The 19,597-nt window shown below is 28.7% G+C and overlaps 3 protein-coding genes across 3 annotated transcripts; 1 reads left to right on the top strand and 2 right to left on the bottom strand.

Annotated features, from left to right (window-relative positions):
- Positions 1-264: 264 nt before the first annotated feature.
- On the bottom strand, positions 265-1,993 carry LOC126553953 (putative nuclease HARBI1). The gene is made up of 4 exons (XM_050209067.1): positions 1,680-1,993; positions 657-976; positions 348-570; positions 265-271 (listed from the first exon to the last, which is right to left on the bottom strand). The coding sequence occupies exons 1-4, from the start codon at positions 1,991-1,993 to the stop codon at positions 265-267; spliced, it is 864 nt and encodes a 287-aa protein (XP_050065024.1).
- Positions 1,994-9,185: 7,192 nt separating this feature from the next.
- LOC126553952 (uncharacterized) lies at positions 9,186-10,259 on the bottom strand. The gene is made up of 4 exons (XM_050209066.1): positions 10,245-10,259; positions 9,929-10,054; positions 9,658-9,854; positions 9,186-9,346 (listed from the first exon to the last, which is right to left on the bottom strand). Exons 1-4 carry the CDS (start codon positions 10,257-10,259, stop codon positions 9,187-9,189), a joined length of 498 nt encoding a protein of 165 aa, XP_050065023.1. The 3' UTR covers position 9,186.
- Positions 10,260-17,757: 7,498 nt separating this feature from the next.
- LOC126553951 (uncharacterized) lies at positions 17,758-18,789 on the top strand. The gene is made up of 3 exons (XM_050209065.1): positions 17,758-18,064; positions 18,125-18,469; positions 18,548-18,789. The coding sequence occupies exons 1-3, from the start codon at positions 17,758-17,760 to the stop codon at positions 18,787-18,789; spliced, it is 894 nt and encodes a 297-aa protein (XP_050065022.1).
- Positions 18,790-19,597: the final 808 nt, after the last annotated feature.

The following is a 19,597-nucleotide window of genomic DNA, read 5'->3' as shown; positions in this document are numbered from 1 at the left end:
TAATCGAGGTGGAGAAAAAGAGAGGGTGTATGCGTTTTGAGTGGGAAAAATTGGAACACGAACTAAAGGTTGAGGCATTAAGATTAGAAATTGAAATTAAAAAAAAAACTCTATCAATTTTAGTTAAATTTTTAATCTTACAATTTTTTAATAGGCCATTTTTTATATACTATAGGTTTATACTAAAATAAAAAATAAAGAATAAGAAAATGTAATTTGATTTTTTGTTTTTATTGTGGTTGTCTTCCTCGGATGATATATATATTATAATCTAAAACAGAAAATAGAATGATTTATGTTAACATAATTTTATTAAATGGTGTTCATATGTATTCATTAGTCTTTACCTAGCAAAGTAGTAGTTAAGTAGTGAGTATCTGGTGATTGAGTCTTCACCATTATCATCATGACGATGGACTGTTTCAGTCAAGTCTTCTGCTTCATTTAACTGATTTAAGACATCATCAGAATTGTGTTCAGGTAAATCCTCATTCATATCTCTACATATATTGTACAAAATTGCTGTTGCAACTATTATTGCCTGCACAGTTTTTAGTTGTAATCGCATACCTTTAATTAAATATATAAATTTTTTATATAAAATATATATTTTTATTTAGACAACAATTAATTTTATTACAAATATAACTACGAACCAAGTGATAATACTGGAAATCTTCTTTTCCAGACCCCAAAACACCTTTCTATTATATTTCTCGTTCTAATTTGGGACTCGTTATACAGCATCTCTATTCGTCCAACCGGGTTTAATATGGGTGTCAACATATACGGTTTAAGAGCATAACCACTGTCTCCTAAGATGGCATTGTTATTAAATTCACCTGATTCTAATCTTGCATACAGCCTTGAATTTCTGAAAATATTGCTGTCATGTGCAGACCCAGGCCATCTAGCAACAATATCCATGAACTTCAAATCTGCATTTACAAGTGCTTGCACATTCAAGGAAAAATATCTAAATACAGTTATTGGACATAATCGAAAAATAAATAGATTATAATAAACCCGATAATATTATATAGACTATAATAGTAATATACAAAGTGATTCTTTCAACATTCAATTAGAGACGGATTTCTCATTAAGCTGTGTACTATAATATATGTCTACATGTATTTAATAATTAGAGTAGATATTTTGGAGGGAGTATTATAACTTGTTCACATATTATAGGGGCGGCCAATTGTTGGAGCTTATAGCCGTAAAAAAGATAAATCCACCTCTGCATACAATATCACAATATCATACTTCTCAATCGGCATTAATATTTGGTACAGCAAATTAATGGTACCTACAGATTTACGGATCATGATTTAGCGTTTATATGAATTGATTATACGCATGTTGAACACTGGGTGTTAAAATAATCATCAGGTATTCTAGTATGTATAGCTGTTTGTGTAATGTGCGTAGGCGTGCGAACCGCGTAGAGTTTAATTGCAGATTAAATTTAAAAGTGTAAAATATGAATATTTTTTTTTACCTAATGTAATAAATAATAATATATAGCTCTTGAATTTTGGTTGTATGTGCATTCTCTTATACATAGGCCCTTCTTCCAAAATATATGTTTAATTTATTATGAACTTTTGGCATTGTGTATGTGACATGTGTAAGTGTAATGTGTAAATTATAGGTATATTGATATGTTTTTATACCCTTTTAGATTTCTAAACGATTCTGCAAATTCACCGACTGGAGATTGAATTCGCACGTGTGTGCAATCAATTGCACCAAATACCAAAGGAAATCGGGCAATCTTGAACATGTTCATCTTTGTTTCGACCAAGTCATTAGTAGGGATTTTTAAAAATGAGCCACTCAATCCCGCAATAGCATATGATACATTTTTAATTGTTCGGCTTGCGGAAGATACACTTACGCCAAACATATCTGCCACTGATATGAGCATAGTTCCCTGTGCATAAAACCGTAGAGTAAGTAGTACCTGGTTCATTGGAGGTAATGCCATATTCCTAAAAAACATTCATGTGTTAGGTAACCAGGATATTAGGTATGTAGATTGTAGGTATATTCTACAACAGTGGTCTTTAACCGGTGGTTCGCGTAAGCTTTAAAATTGGGTCGCGACAAGTCTTCTTTTCAAAATAAAAATTAAATTTATAAAATTATATAAGGTAAAAAAAATAATAATAATAACATTATATTATAATCATAATGGATATCAAGTATGTTTCATACACACAGGTGACAGGTATGATTCTACGTAGTAAGACATTGAGATAAGAATTTATGAATGAACCGTGTTCCTACTTAGCAATATTATCTTTTTTTACAAAGCTTACGTGGGTCGTGAAAAATATAGGCCTAAAAAAGTGGCAGTGCCGTACCCAGGATTTGTTTTCGTGGTGGGCTTAAGCATTCATATTTAACTCTATACGAAATTAGGAAATAATTTAAAACATACGTCATATACACATACTATTTAAAATAAAAGATTTCGGGGTGGGCTTAAGCCCAAAAGCCCCCCCCCCTGGATACGGTACTGAAAAGTGGGTTGAGAGTTCAAAAAGGTTGAAGACCACTACTCTATAAGATCAAACAATATTTTAGAACACAATTATTTATTAATACTATTATTTTATCGTCGATATTTTTTATTGAAATATTTACCTGTCAGTAGCTGTTTCCAGTTTTTCCGCGATTAAAGTTAATAGGTAATCTAAACAATTTTTGGAAAGACGAAATCTATATATGAATTCATCATCTCCTAAAATATCATAGTAGTTTGGCCTATCTTTATATTTTTGTGGTCTTCTACGGCCAACATTATTAACATTATCAATAAACTCAATCAAATTGTTTAAATTATTCATTTTAAGTTAATTATTTTATTGTAAAAAAAATAAAAAGAACACAGTGTCACAGCACAGTTGCAGAATCAGGCACGTAGTAAGAAAATATTCACTAGGTGGGCCAATGTTAGATGGGCCCCCTACCTAAATATATTACCTTGTACCTTGTAGGAGTGGGCCCTGTTTATATGATAAAAAGGTAGTTATCAGAATATAATTACTATAAATATATAAGTATATAACATAATGATACCATAGTTTATCATTATGCCAATAATAGGTAAGTATACACTAATAAGTGTAATAAAAAAAAATTGATAAAATACATAAACAAAAATCAAATACAAATAATACTTTTAATAATCATAATAATTAATAATAATAAAATTCAAATATTCAATATATAGACATAATCTTTAATTAAATACAATTAATATAATTTATGTTCTAATAAACAGTATTTTTCTATTTTTATGTTTAATAGAGAATCTATTAACAAATTCATCTAGGTCCAAACTTTGGCAATTTTTTTTTCTATACAAACTTGACAAACTGACGAGAGTCGGTCATTTGACATACAATTTCGCATATAATTTTTTAATCTTCTTAGAAATGAAAAAGTTCTTTCACATGCTGCGCTGGATACTGGAATAGTGATTGATAGAATGGTTAATTTATAAGTTTCATTAAATACTATTTTATATTTTTCAAGGAGATCGACCAGATTCATTAAGCTTTTAATTTTTGTATTATTTTGGATTTCATATTTCTTATAGTTGTAGGTAGTATTTTAATTTCTGACAGGAACATTTCTAAATCTATATTGTAGTGAAGGGCCAAAGGTTTTAATTGTTCATAATTTAAAAAATTTTCATTTTGTGGATGCAAATAAGATATAGAAGATAGTATATTTGTATTATTTGTAAATCGTTGTTAAGTTCATTAATTATGTAATCTAATATTGGTAAAAATAAATTAAGTTTCAAATCAGACTTGAAATGAATTTCTGTTTTTCTAAAGAACTTTCTTCTGTAAGAATAAACTGCCTAAACTTTTCTGGGATTTTTTTTGTTCTATTGTTCTTATTTGAATTTTGAATAGGTATTGTTATATTGTTTTCTTTAGTTGTCAATAAATTTTAATATATACATTTATTACCAAAAACATTGTTCAGGTTAATCTCATTCTAATAGTTTTAATAAAAATAAAAATTATTGCATTAATAATAAAAATAAGAATAGTGCTATGGTTTAACCAATAAATAATAGGACTTAAAATTTTACAAAGGACAGGAAGATTTCAAACAGAAGGACATTAAAGAACAATAAATGATAAATTGTATTAATTAATAGGAGTAAAAAAGAGTAGGAACTTACGAATTGGAACATCACTATCAAAATTACAAGGTAAACCTTCTGCTGAGATCCTGATTATAGAATATAATTCATTTTCTAAATCACTCTGTGCTTCATAAGGTTTTACATGTGGTCCACCGCCAGTTTCAAATAAAGTTTTTTTAGACCCCCTAAGCATTTTCTTGATACTTTCATACTTCTGTTTCAAGTTAGTAGGATCTCTTGGCCATAATAAGTAAGATTATGATTAAACAAAATAGTAACTAAAATAACTTATTAATTTATTATAAATAATAAAAATAAAAATAAAAACAATTATAATATTATTATTATTTTTAATTATTATTTATTTACTTATTTATATTAATTAATTTATTTATTTTACTTACTTTACTTTTTTAAGTAAGAATTTTAGTAAAATAAATATTAATATAGTTATGGTGACCAGTATAACAATTTTAAAAAAAGTCCATTTTAAAACTTAGCTTCTCCTCTGTCGTAATTGCCAATGCATATACCCATTTTGCCCATATCATAGGACATATGTAGTCGTCGTAGACCATAGGTCATCTCCTACTACAAAATTGTATTTTTTAAAATTATTATTATTACCTAAGTACTAAAAAACTAAGTATTTAAAATGATTTTGTCCACCAATTAGATGTGTGTCTTTATGATAACAATTCTATGAAATTTAAATAAACTTAAACTAAAGTATAAATATTTTAGTTATTTTTAAAGGTAAAAATACTCATTACTAAGTGTAATATTTGAATAAATACAAAATTTTGTTAAAGTATAGGAAACATTAACAAATTAAATTAATTATGCTAACAACCAATTAGATTGCATTAGCTCGAACCATAAAGTCAAGTATTTTCAGTGATTAGTTTTTGAATTACAACCATAAAAAAAAATCGATTTGGTCGAAAACTGGTTTTGCGTAAAAATTGCCGTTTTTCCGTCATTTTTTTTTTGTTTTTCTCGATTTTTTTGAAAACTGTTGGAAAATGTTAACTTTTTACCTCTATAATGCACCAAGGATATTCACTTTTACATCGGAAACCACCCCCATAATTTGAAATTGGAGCATTATTTCGACTAGTTATGCTGTACACAGACACAAAAACAAAAAAACACACACCATTGTAAAATCAATACATTCATCACTTCGTTCAGAATCTAATATATACAATATGTCCCAAAAGTCCCGTATCACCCTCAATATCTCCATGTAAAATCACTATATTTAATCGCGGTTTTTTTTACAGTACTAAGTATGAAAATTCTGATTGAATGGCATAAAATTCATTTTTTTGATTCTGAACGAAGTGATGAATGTATTGATTTTACAATGGTGTGTGTTTTTTTGTTTTTGTGTCTGTGTACAGCATAACTAGTCGAAATAATGCTCCAATTTCAAATTATGGGGGTGGTTTCCGATGTAAAAGTGAATATCCTTGGTGCATTATACAGGTAAAAAGTTAACTTTTTCCAACAGTTTTCAAAAAAATCGAGAAAAACAAAAAAAAAATGACGGAAAAACGGCAATTTTTACGCAAAACCAGTTTTCGACCAAATCGTTTTTTTTTTTGGTTGTAATTCAAAAAATAATCACTGAAAATACTTGAAATTTTCACCAAATGTTAATGTCAGTGGTATCCGTATATAGTTCAATTTTCAAACAATTTTGATTTTTTTTGAGTTATTTGTAGACCACTGAAATTTTCGATTTTTTTGAGAAATTTTTTTTAGAGGGTCGATAAAAAATTTTTGGATGACCAAAAAGTTTTGAAAATTTAATACAAGGTTCCTTATGAGTTGTTTTTAATGTAGCTAAAAAAAATTAAAAATCGTTAGTCCCAATTTTTTTTTATAAGAGTTTTTAGTTCAAATTTTTACGAAATCTGTCGAAAACGCGAAAATTTGCAAGTAATTTTGAAGTTGAAAAATCATAAAATTTTTTTCTTTTATAAATAAGTTTTGAAAATTTGGTAGAAGGTTCTTCATACATTTTTCTTCAAATATCTGTAAAAAAAACTCTACCGGATTCAGACAAAAAAATTTTATAAGTGTTTGAAATTTAAATTTTTAAAAAAACCGCGTTAAATAACAGTTTAGTCTCAAACGATTTTTGATATTTGTTATTATTCAAAAAGTATAAGTCGTAGATACTTGAAAATTTTACCAGTTATTAAGATTCGCGTTTTCTTTACGTGATTTAATTTTCAAAATATTTTGAGTTTTTTTGAGCTATTTATAGACAACTGAAATTTTCAATTTTTCTGAAAAATTTTTTTTGAAGGGTCCATAAAATTTTTTTGGCCCTATCAAAATACTTGAAAATTTTATACAAAGTTCCTCATATGTTATTCTTATAGTGATTAAAAAATTATAAGAATACATAGGCACAATTTTTTTTTATTAGCATTTGAAGTTCAAATTTTGACGAAAATTCGTCAAAATTATGAATATTTGCGAAATATTTGAAGTTGAAAAATCATAAAATTTTTTGTGTTTATAACTAAGGATTAAAAATACAACACTAAGTTTCCATAAGTTTACCTTCAAGTATCTATAGAGAAAACTCGAAGCATCATTATAGGAAAAATTTTAAGTGCGTTTGAATTTTAAATTTTAACGAATAGCGTAACGATAACGATTTATCCTCAAACGATTTTAAATATTTATTATTATTCAAAAAGTATAAGTCGTAGATACTTGAAAATTTCACCAGTTATTAAGATTCGCGTTTTCTTTACGTTTCAAAATATTTTTTAATATAAGCTGGTTTTTATAAACCACCTTTTTCACAAACCACTAGAAATTATATCCTAGGCTGACAAATCATCTTCGTTCAGAATCGTTTTTCGTATACAACGATAACTATCATTGGATTCAAATTTAACACTCCTATAATATATAATAATGATCCATACGGCACCTAATTTACAGCAGAGCGGTATTCACTTGCCCGCTTTTTTTTTTTTAATTCAAAAATTTTCAAAAAATTTTTTTACGCATTTAAGAATTTAAAATTTTTAAGATAGCCATTTTATTGAACATATTTTTTAAAACAGTTCAAAAAAAAAAAAAAATACTAAAATTAAATACAAATTGACCAAGTTAGAGCAAGTTATGTTTTTGAGTAATTGGTAAAAAAATCAATTATTGTTTCACATTTCAATAATGAAATATCTAATTTCAACACACGACAATACTTTTGCATTCCTAATTAAAGTTTTGATTTGAATAGAAATAAAAATAGCCGTGTTATATCGTTTGCTGAACAGTGAAAATAACTAAAAAGTATTTATTAATTAATAATTATTGATTATTATTAATTAATATAAACTAATGAACTATTCACCGGCAAATGGGCAATAACGATACGCCAATACACATAATTTGTTCTTTGGCAATACCTAGTTATCTAAATAATATGATAATGCATAATAAAACATAATGATAACATTATTTTGATCGATCACGTGGGTGACATCTTGTACCAAAGCACTGAGATAGATAAGAATGTACTGGAGCGCGGACTATGATGTAAAAAATGGGCCAACGTATTTTTCGTTACCCCCACTCCTGTATGGCAAGAAATTGAACTTCCATATCAATAACATTGAAAGACTACACATTTTAACTTGACACAACTCTGGGATAAATGGTTGTATTACGTGAACTTTGGTATCAAAATTTTTGTTTTTGTGTGTACTTCAAACTTGTATTTACGAAAAATTAAAATAAAAACTCTGAACAACATTTTTATTAAAAACAAAATTGTCCACGCTGTAGTATACATAGTATAATACTCGTCACGCGATACCATATCGCAACCTATCGCATGCATAGTATTCACTATGTTTGTTTTGTGTATTTACTAATAACATTTTATTAATTATATAATGTAATTGAGAGTTTAAGTTGATTTCCATATAAAAATGGTTTTGTCATGTTCGGCCTTTGGATGTACAAAGAGTTGGAACAAGGAAAGCAAATTAAAATCTATTCAATTCCATAGGTGAATAATATATTATCTAATTATTATATTTTTAATTTAATGTAGGTAGTCTTGATAAATATATTTTTAATTTTTTAATTTAAAATCATGCTGTTTATTACAATTAATAGATTCTATAACTATTGTAATAAAATATAAATTAGTATCCAATTAAAACCCTAATTTTAATATCTAGATTCCCACTCAAAAAACCTGAGTTATTACAAAAATAAATAAAAATGTTCAGAGGTTTTATTTTTATTTTTTGTAAATACAAGTTTGAAGTACACATAAAAACAAAAATTTTGATACCAAAGTTAACGTAATATGACCATTTATCCCAAAGTTGTGTCAAGTTAAAATGTGTAGTCTTTCAATGTTATTGGTATGGCAGTTCAATTTCTGCCATACAGGAGGGGGGTAACGAAAAATACGTCGGCCCGTTTTTCGTAACATACGAGCATAGGCGAGTCCGCGCTCCAGTTTATTCTTATCTATCTCAGTGTACCAAAGTAATAATATCCACTATCATTTCTTCAACTTCTAGGTAACTATCTAGGAGCTAACTATCTGAAGGATTACTACTAATAAACGGAAAGCAGCAAAACCAAAACTTTATCTGCCAAATAAATTTATCCAACGGTTACTTATCTAGTAGTTAGCTATACTACTGAAAAACCGGGCCTTAGTAGTCTAATTTTTTTTTTCAATCAGCTGTTAACCAGTAATTTATATTATTATTATTATTTTTTTTTTTTCATTACTACTTTTTACTACATTTTAAAATAAATGTACGATTAGTTTTTGTTTTATATACATAAATAAAATATTATATAATATAATATAATATTTAATTGATATACAATGTGAGTGATGGTATAAAAAAAATAACACTAGTATATTTAAACTGAAAATTTTTTTATTTTACATAGTACCAACTATTATACATTCAAATTTTTTTCTACTGTCATTAATAAATACATTATTATGTCTTTGATAATTTAGATCTTGTTATCTTCCTCTTTGGATCAGATATAAAGCGTGTGAATATTTTTTGTACAACCTCTGTTAAATTATTCTTAAGTTCTTGATCTTTTGTTTGATCGGTTATCGTTACTTTAAGGCTACATTCAGCGTGTTTCCATCTATATAAAAAAATAAAAAATTTATTTTTATTTTTTAATCTTACTGTAGTATGATTATTAAAAAATGTATTACAAGTATATTATATTAGGATCTGGGTAAAGCGGATAGCTGGACATAGCGAATAATGTTAATACATTTTTTGAATATTGGTAATTAAATAATAAAGAGCATATAAGTTGTCAGCAATGTGTATCGTCTTTGTAGGGATAATGATTTAATATCATTCACTAGTTTACATTCGTTATAAAAGCGTTTATCCGAAAATAGTCCTGGTCTCTCTGTATATAAATAATATAAAATATTATATTACCTGTTCTTGCTATCAACATTCTTAATATTTTTGATCTTATAGTGGCTGATGGTCCAGTACTCGGAACTTTTTTCGTCAGTTGGAGATTTAACATTTATCAAATCATCATCTTGTTTTACCGTAATAGTATTTATGATATCAGTTTCAATTTTTTCATTTTTTTCCAATCTTTCAATATTATCCAAATATGAAATGTTCTAAAACAAAAAAAAATAAATAAATAAAAATGTTTTTTTTTTTTACTAAACTGTAAATGTTTTGTTTTACTTACTTTTTTAGCCATTGTTTTGTTCTTATTTGATTTGACTTGTTTTATATTTTTATTACGTATGTCTTGTTTTTTCACTGATTTAACTGATTTAACCTCATCATTCATACTCACACTGTTATAATCGTTCTGAAATAAAATAAAATTTGGTAACTAAAATCTAGTAAAAATATATACGCTACACCTATTTATTTATATCTTTAAGTATACCGAACCAACATAGTTCAGTATTATAAAAATAAAAATATTGTATTTAGTCATCTTCAAAATATAACTAATAATTACAAATTATATAAAAAACATATTATTTTGTACTTACATCACTTTCGTTCATCGATTCTTCGTTACTACTATTTACTGAGCTAACAAATGATATTTATTTATTTATTTTTTTTTTTATTCAGATATAACTTGTACCTAGCTATTAAGTGGATTTACGTACTGTCTCTAAAAGTGACTTGTTATTTTGTATTGAGTGATCTATTTTATACATTAAACGGAAGGGGTAAAATTATATTGTTTGATAGAGATGGTAAATTATGTGCGACTATATTTTTTATTATTTGAGACCGATAATAATAATAGTAATAGTAGAAGGCAGCGCCTGCGATAGCGAAATCTATACTACTATATAAAATAGAACCCCCTTTTTTGTATGTACGCGCATAACTCAAAAAGTACCTAACGGATTTTAGTACAGTTTTCACTAATCAATAGTTCTAGATTCAGAGAAAGTTTTAATATACAATTTATTCGTATAACTTGAATACTTGATTAATAAAATTAAAAAATTATTGTGCCATACCTTCGTACATACTTAAATGGCATAACATTATCGCGTTATCGCCCCGTGAACAGATTTCTCTTGCGCAGTGGCACTTTTATAAGATTTCAAACACAGTATCTCGAGTTCGAACCTCGGTATCGGACAAACATTTTTTGCATTGTTTTTCCGCTTTTTACTTATATCAGTTATATGGAGTTATTTCAGTATACAATATACATATAACACATTAATTATTGTTGTCGACGCGTATGGTGTGGGGAACTGCTGTGTGTATGTATGGACTTAGGACCGTATTTCATTTTTTTTTTAGTTATCTCTGAAACGTCTACAGTGGAAGTGGAGCACGTTCTCGACGTATTAGTGTTATATTGAACAGGCGCACCAAGCGAAATAATTTTACGTACGATTAAAACGACGTTTTCGGTCGATATATTAATTTTATTTTTGAAGTGGACTGTCACTGTTGGTTTTTGAAGTTTTAGTTACCGTACGTTTGAATTTTATGCCTGTTCGCGCAACCAAAATAGACCAAAATACTCACACTGGCAGTTTCCCAGGTATCTCCACTCCACGCGCGTGACATTACGCGTTATCGAATGCTATTGACTCTTTTCGTGCGCGCGGTTGATAATCACAACACGATAATAATAATTGGTTCTTTGAGCGCACAGTCGAGACACGTCGTCAGTCGTTTACCAAGTCGTCTAGGCAGTCACTGCGTGTTACGTGTGATCGCTCGCCGTACACCATCGTTGTTATTATTATTATTATTTAAATTTATTAATTATTATTACCATCTTATTTTACCTTTCCACCTATTGTATTGTTAGCCTTTCGGCAATCAAACAATGCCTAAACGAAAGTCTACTATAGGACGTAGTACGGCAAATGCTAAAAGAGTACGCTTAGTACGTAGCAATGAAAATTCTGTTGAACGAAACAATAGACTTTAACAAAATCGTGAAAGAAATAAAAATTAAAGAAATGTTAATGCATGGTTTATTAAAGAATACTCTGCAATGAATTACGATTTTACTATTGATTACAAAAATGATCTGATGGTTACATTAGATAAAATGTCTATTGTTTGTCAATATTGTATAGCTCTAAAATGGAAAGATGAATCTAAAGGAATGTGTTGTTCAAATGGTAAAATTAAATTAGTAGAGATTTGTCCCCCTCCTGAACCATTGAATTCTCTCCTTACAGGTGATTATCCTAAACATGGAGAATTCATACGTAACATACGTCGCTATAATAATGCTTTTCAAATGACATCATTTAAAAATCGTAAAATAGTTGAAGGTAACTTTACACCAACTTTTAAAGTACAAGGCCAGGTATATCATTTGGCTGGCAGTCTACTACCGAATAGATCTGACGAATACAAATTTTTGCAAATATACTTCATTGCCGATCCTGAAACTCAAGTGACAACTCGATGTAACATAGATTCTAGGAAACTGTTAGACAGCTCTTTGATCAGGTCATTACAAGATATGTTGCACTCACATAATACATACATACAATCTTTTAAAACAGCCATTGAAAGTGTCCCCCCAAATGTTCCCGATTACAATATAGTCATACACGCTAGCAGAGTACCAACAGGTGAACATCGAGGACGTTATAATGCGCCATCTACAAGCGAGGTAGCCATAGTGATATCTGGCCAACAATTTAATAAACGAGATATTGTACTATGTAGCCGAGACGATAATCTTAAAAAAATATCAGAAATTCACAGGTCTTATGACAGCCTTCAATATCCTCTAATGTTATGTCGTAGTGAAGATGGATATTCTATCGATATTCATCAAATTGACCCTCATACTGGAGTTCCATTACAAAAAACCGTTTCGTGTATGAATTATTACTGTTATCGCATTATGGAAAGACAAAACAATTGTAATATGTTACTCAGATATGGTATGTTGTTAAACCAATATTTAGTCGTTCAATATTCTAAAATAGAATCATAGAATACATAGGGTTTTTTTTACACAACATAATGTCAATGACATTGTGAACAATCCACGTGATACTACATTGACTGCTTTTTTCAAATTATGTGCTAAAGACGAATTTGCTAAAACCATAACACATGACAAGGTTCCAAATTTTTATACTTGGAACCAATCTATCAAAAATGTCCAACGACGACAACGAGGATCCCCCGTCGAAAATCATCCTGGGGTAAAAAAAACTGATACCCTTGGCAGAGTGTATGTAGTTCGGGCGGGACACTTTTCGGCCATTCTGAAATGACCGTTTTCGACCAGTACACTATTTTGGTCACCAATGAAATATTCTTTTCGCGTTTTTTTCTGTTAAACTACCAATTGACAGGGTGACCATTGAATTGGCTCCCAATATTAGGTTTAGGTACCTAGTCAAAACTTAAATTGGCTCCCAAGATAGGGAATATTGAATTGGCTCCCAATATAATTTTTAACAAGTGGTTCTCAAAATATTAAAATAAGTACGCGACTTTAATTAAAATAAATTCAATTATACATTAAAATAATTAAAAATACAAATATTCCATCAAAATTATTAACAAAAATAAAAATAAAAAATATGCGACTTGATTAAAAAAATTCAACTATACATTAAATAATAAAAATGCTAATAGTAATACCAATAGTCCGTCAAAATTGTTAACAAAAATAAATGCATGCATAGAAAAATATTCACTGACCTGCACTGTTTTAATATATTATTTAGTAGGCTTAAATCTGTGTGCAAGAATTTTTATATATTCAAATCTAGATACTATACCTTTGTCATATTTATGAATTTGACTGTCTATAAATTGTATTTTTTCTTGTATATTTTTTTTATGTGGTCTTTCTACATTGGAGCTTCTTATAATAATTTCAGTATCCGCTTGAATACCATACAATACATCCATGAAATTGAAAATATTTGGGTGCGTAGAATAAAATTGAGAATTAAATTTTGAATGAAAAGATTCACATGAATTGGTGGTACGACTAACACTACTGCTTTTTTCTGCCCAAATTAGAGGTGGAAATAAAGAATTATTGTCAATATAATTTTCAACTAAGTAGTCCATAAATTTTCTAACTTTTTCATTATTTGGTAGTATCTCAGCTAGTTCGAATGAAAAGCAATCGCCGACTGATTGTGGATCTAGAAATGGTAGACCAAATATATATGTCAAATATTCACCAATTTCTGTTTTTTGTTCGTACTCCGTTGAAAGGCCAAATTTTTGAATTGTCCTATACCATGATTGTCCTAGGTGAAACCGACAACCACGAATTTCACTTAACGGCCAAACTTCATGTATTGCGTTGTGTATAGCAACTTCAAAATCAACATATACTTTTTTTATTTTGAATTGATTATTAAAAGTTAAACAATAATTATTGATAGTTTGAAAAATGTTAATGTACGATTCTTGATTTTTATCATTGAGTAAAGTAAAAACTAAAGGTATATAGTGATTATTTTTCATTACGTGGACTGTGAAAAACTGGTAAAAAAATTTTGTACAATACGAGAATGTACCATCAACATATATTGTAGACGACTTACTTAAAAATTTTAAATTGTCTTCTGTGCTAAATAATAAGACCCCCTTTTCCGCATCATTCGTTTGTAAAAATTGTTTACCATCAAATGTTTTTACATCCATGGTTTGTAAAATATCGTGCACTTCTTGTCTGTTTTTGGGTAACTATGGACGTACTGAAGCTCGAGCTTGAAGCATATTGTGCTTGATGTATTTAACATCTTGCGTTGTTATTGCATTTGTTGAATTTTCCCTTAAGTATGAATGCAACAATTTGGAAGGGCGTTCACATAAACTTTCGACAGCTTTTCTTTTCAGTCCGTTACTAATAATTTGGCGTTCAAGTTTGTTTTCTTCATCTGGATCGTGGTTATGATTAAGATTGGATGATTCCCATACCACATTTTCTTGATTACCAATTCTTAAATAAGCTTTGCATCCTCTTTTAGTACATTTAAATCGTTTAAATGCATTTTGGAGAAGCTTATGGTAACTAAATTTAAACTTATTAACAATTAAAATTAATTCTCCCTTTTCACTTGTCATTTTTTCAACCAAATTCATTTTATATTGTATAAGTACGAATTACAAAAAAATGCAACGAACTGCGACGGAACGAACTGCGAGTACTGCAATTACTGCGTTTAATGATATCAGTGAAATACTATACTATACCTATATAGATTGTATAAATACATCGATAGTTGTGATCGTTATCGAATTAATGAATTGATAATTTCAAGACTAACCGACACTGTATCGCTAAAAATATTACAGTCGCGTACTTTTTCAACTTTTATATTTTTAACGTATTGACGTTCATATAGTACATATACTATAGTTGAATTTATTTTCAAACAATTTTGATAACCAATGGATTTATAAAATAAATGTGTAGGGAGCCAACTCAATGCATAAATCTTGGGAGCCAATTAAATACGTAAAAATTACGATTACCTGAGTTAGGGAGCCAATTCAATAGCCCCGATTGACAGAATAGATTAAGTAAAAAATATGAAAAATAAAAGTTACATTATACTACATTATACTACCAATTTATATAATAAATTAAGTGAAAAATATGAAAAATAAAAGTTACATTATATTATCAATTTACACAATATATATAAAATTATAGGGATATTTTATTTTTATTTTAAATAAAAATTTTATGGAGAATCCAATATGTATAGGCTTATGGTTGATAAAAGGAACAGCTACTAACTAGGATGAGTATACAATATCTTTCATCGTTATCTTTGTTCTATAATATTACATTTATATAAACGATTTTCTTTTATCGGTTGATCAACTTGATTAAGTGCTTAGTGTTTGTGCGTACTGCAATTTGCAACGTGTTCGTATTAGTCTCGTGTTTACTTAAATTAATTATTTTGTGTATTATGGCAAAATTTATTGAAAGTAATAGAGGTAAACGTATGTTAGTGTTTGAAAATTATAAATTTTCATTTGAAAATACGAAATTAGATGAAACAACGCGGTGGAAATGTGTGATTCGATCATGCAGTGTAAAATTATACACTAATGAAAATGACGAGATTTTAAAAAATGAGAATGATAGTAATATTAATCATAATCATAATCCATATGAAACGAAAATTATTGATTGTCAAATTATTAATACAAGTTGTAAACAGAAGGCAACAGAAGACATATTTGTTCGTCCAAAAAAATTATTTTTAAAGAAATTCAACAGAAAAATTGTTCTGCAGAATTTAATGAAACAGATATAAAGTGTTTACGGAAAAATTTATACGAACATCGTCGGAAAACGCTCCCTGTAAATCCTACCTCTATTCAAGAAGTACACGAAGCTTTAGAAAATTTAGACGTAAAAACTATGAGCGGTGAGTCATTTTTAATATTAAACGATTCGAAAAAACATATAATTATATTTTCATGTCAAACAAATTTAACATTCATAAACAAAGTGGATACCATTTATATGGATGGAACTTTTAAATATTGTCCACGATACGTCTTACAAATGTTCACTATCCATGGATGGAAAAATGGCCATTATATTCCTCTTATTCTTTGTTTACTGCCAGACAAGTCATTTGAAACATACTTAGGTATTTACGCTTCGTTGCATTGTTAATAAATGTAATTTATTATTTTCTCCAAAATTTGTGACAGTTGATTTTGAAATATCAATACATAAAGCTATTGTAGAAATATGGCCAGACTCGAAAATTATTGGCTGTAGATTTCATCTAACCCAATCTTGGTTTCGTCAAGTCCAAAGCTTAGGATTGGTTAATGAATATAAAAACGATTTTTCAGAAATCGGAAATTTTATAAAATATACGTTTGAACTGTTATTTTTGAATCCAGGAGATGTAGAAGACTGTTTTGTCGAAGATTTAATGGCAATATGTCCTGATGATGATAGATTAAAATCATACTGTGATTATTTAACAGACACCTATATTAGTGAAGAAAGCATATTTCCTCCTACTAATTGGGCATCAAGCTCTTCTGAATTGACTAGAACGACAAATGCATGCGAGTCTTTTCATTCATATTTTAACCAGTGTTTTTACAAAGACTTCCCTCCCATTATGTATTGGCTAAATATAATACACGAAATTCTAACTGAAACATATGTAAAAATAATACGAAGTGTGGATATTCCAAAATTCCCAAAAGATGGAAAAGTTCGGAGTCGTCAAGATAAAAACCAAATCAATATTACGAAATATGAGAGAGGAGAAATAACACGGATAGAATTTATTAAACGTCTGTGTTATAATTATAAAAAAAATCAAAAATCCATATAATTTTATATTTATTGTGTAAATTGATAATATAATATAACTTTTATTTTGTATACTTTTTTAACTTAATTCAATGTATTATAAATTAAAAATTAATTATTGACAATTGTTGATGCGTACTCGCCGTATAATAATTATTGACGTCATTATTATTACTTTTATCTTTATTATATTGTATTATAGGTATCTTATTCTTGTCGATATCTGGTCGATCAATATCATTGTTCAATTATATTTCAGTGTGTTTCTATCCATGAAAATGATAAATTAATAAAAGTATGAGTTATAATTTTATTATAAAAAAATTCAAATATCCCAGTAATTTTAGATTTATAGTGTAAATTAATAATAATATTATAACATTTATTTTTATATTTTTTTTTACTTAATTTAATAATTGTCAATGTTGACGAGTATATAATAATTATTGATGTCATTATTATTATTATTATTATTACTTTTATCTATATTATATTGTATTATATCTTATTCTCGACGATATCTAGTCGATTGATATATTTCAGTGTGTTTCTATCCGTGTACATATATGTATCATTGTGTCTGCTGCCGCATATATAATAAAGTACTTAAACATGCAAAATAATTAAATAATTTTTTATATATATATATATATATATATTATTATTATTATTTTATACATTCCATTAAAAAAGTAGTGTTTTGGTAGTTTAACAAAAATAAAATGCGAAAAGAATATTTCATTGGTGACCAAAATAGTGTACTGGCCGAAAACGGTCATTTCAGAATGGCCGAAAAGGGAAAGGTGCATTTTGGCCGAAAACGGTGCCACCCTGTAGTTCATCCGAATAACAGTGAATGTTTTTATTTAAGAATTTTGCTCCATGTGATCAAAGGTCCAATTTCTTTTGCAAGTCTACGAACTGTGCAAGGAGTGACGTACGATACATTTCAAGAAGCATGCAAAGCAATGGGTTTGTTAGAAGATGATTTCCAATGGGAAAACACATTATCTGAAGCTACTGTGTGTTGTACTTCACCGTCTATAAGATATTTATTTGCCATTTTGATAGTATTTTGCTAAATAACAGACCCGATAAGGGGCTGGCAAAATCATCGTGCAAGTATGGCTGAAGACGTATTGTTTCGAAAACAACAAGAATGTCTATCAGATGATATAAATTACGATGAAAATATTTTTAATGAAGCTTTACTTGAGTTGAATAAAGTGGTGCAATCAGTTTCTGGCAAAAATATCACTGATTTTGGATTAATTCTATCGAACAATATAGATCTGAATACCAATACTGAATACTTGCGAGAGACGTCCTACGATAGTTTCCGTCTATTACAGGTCGTTCGAAATGAGAGACGTTTAAACTCTGATCAGAAAACGGTTTATGACGCAGTAATGACATCTATTAATAATTACGAAGGCAAAACATTTTTTCTTGATTCCAGGGGGGAGGTACAGGATAAACATTTTTAATTAATTTATTGCTCGCCAAAATAAGAACAGACAGAAAAACCTAACCTTGCTGTGGCTTCATCTGGAATTGCAGCTACGCATTTAGAAGGTGGTCGAACTGCGCATTCCACTTTCAAGATCCCGCTAAAAATGTCCTACGATGACACATCAAGTGTCTGTAATATATCCAAACAAAGCAACACTGCTCAATTGATGCGGGATTGTGTGTTCATTGTTTGGGACGAAGCATCTATGTCCCACAAAAGTTCGGTTGAGGCATTAGGTTAGAACCTTGCGGGACTTACGTAATAAAAATACATTAATGGGTGGCTGTACAGTCTTGTTTTCTGGAGATTTTCGTCAAATCTTGCCAGTTGTAGTAAGAGGAACAAGAGCTGATGAAGTCAATGCGTCATTAAAAAGATCTTACATTTGGCCAGACATAACTAAATTGAAACTGAAAACTAATATGATAATATTATTGTTGGCACGGCAAGTGCCTAATTACAAGTAATAGGCTGGCTTGTTCGCCTTAAATAAAATAAATAAATGAGCCTTATAATAATACAATATAACAATAATAATTTATATAACAATAATAATAATATAATAACAATTTATATAACAATGATAATAATATAGTTCTGATTGTGTAATAACAATTTATAATAGAAAAATGCTGAATATATAATAACAGTAAATAAAAAATATAATAATGATTTATGTAACAATAATAATACTGGCCTTATAGCGGCACAGTGGACTACAATAAAATAATACAATAAAAATATTACAAGAAGAGTATGTGGCTCATACAGCACACAATAAATAATTAACAGGAACAATATTTTTTAATGAATATAATAATAGATAGCCTTTGACGGCTAGGCCCGTCGGCCTTTAAACAATGAAAACAAACAAATATGGTCGACCAATACTCACATGTGATTGTGATTGATGGCGGATTTTATCCCAACGCGACCGTACCAAAACTGTGATGAACCTGCCTAAGACGGCACACCGCAGTATTATAAATTAAAGATCACAGTCCAGTACGTGCGACCACCAAGTCACAATCACCAACGAAGACAAATAC

This window comes from Aphis gossypii, unplaced genomic scaffold (assembly GCF_020184175.1).
Source record: "Aphis gossypii isolate Hap1 unplaced genomic scaffold, ASM2018417v2 Contig00380, whole genome shotgun sequence".
In the NCBI taxonomy this organism is placed as follows: Eukaryota; Metazoa; Arthropoda; class Insecta; order Hemiptera; family Aphididae; genus Aphis; species Aphis gossypii.
The sequence above is the reverse complement of the archived record's forward strand: the minus strand, read 5'-3'. Positions and strand labels throughout refer to the sequence as shown.

Coding starts and splice junctions, on each gene's coding strand:
- LOC126553951 (XM_050209065.1), top strand. CDS start 17,758: ATGCGAAAAGAATATTTCATTGGTGACCAAAATAGTGTACTGGCCGAA. Junction 18,065..18,124: donor ATCTGAAGCTACTGTGTGTT/GTACTTCACCGT, acceptor GCTAAATAACAG/ACCCGATAAGGGGCTGGCAA. Junction 18,470..18,547: donor ATCTATTAATAATTACGAAG/GCAAAACATTTT, acceptor CGCCAAAATAAG/AACAGACAGAAAAACCTAAC.
- LOC126553952 (XM_050209066.1), bottom strand. Junction 9,855..9,928: donor ACAAAACAATGGCTAAAAAA/GTAAGTAAAACA, acceptor TTTTTGTTTTAG/AACATTTCATATTTGGATAA. Junction 9,347..9,657: donor AATGTTGATAGCAAGAACAG/GTAATATAATAT, acceptor TTTTTTATATAG/ATGGAAACACGCTGAATGTA.
- LOC126553953 (XM_050209067.1), bottom strand. CDS start 1,993: ATGGCATTACCTCCAATGAACCAGGTACTACTTACTCTACGGTTTTAT. Junction 977..1,679: donor TCGTTTAGAAATCTAAAAGG/GTATAAAAACAT, acceptor AACTGTATTTAG/ATATTTTTCCTTGAATGTGC. Junction 571..656: donor ATTTCCAGTATTATCACTTG/GTTCGTAGTTAT, acceptor ATTTAATTAAAG/GTATGCGATTACAACTAAAA.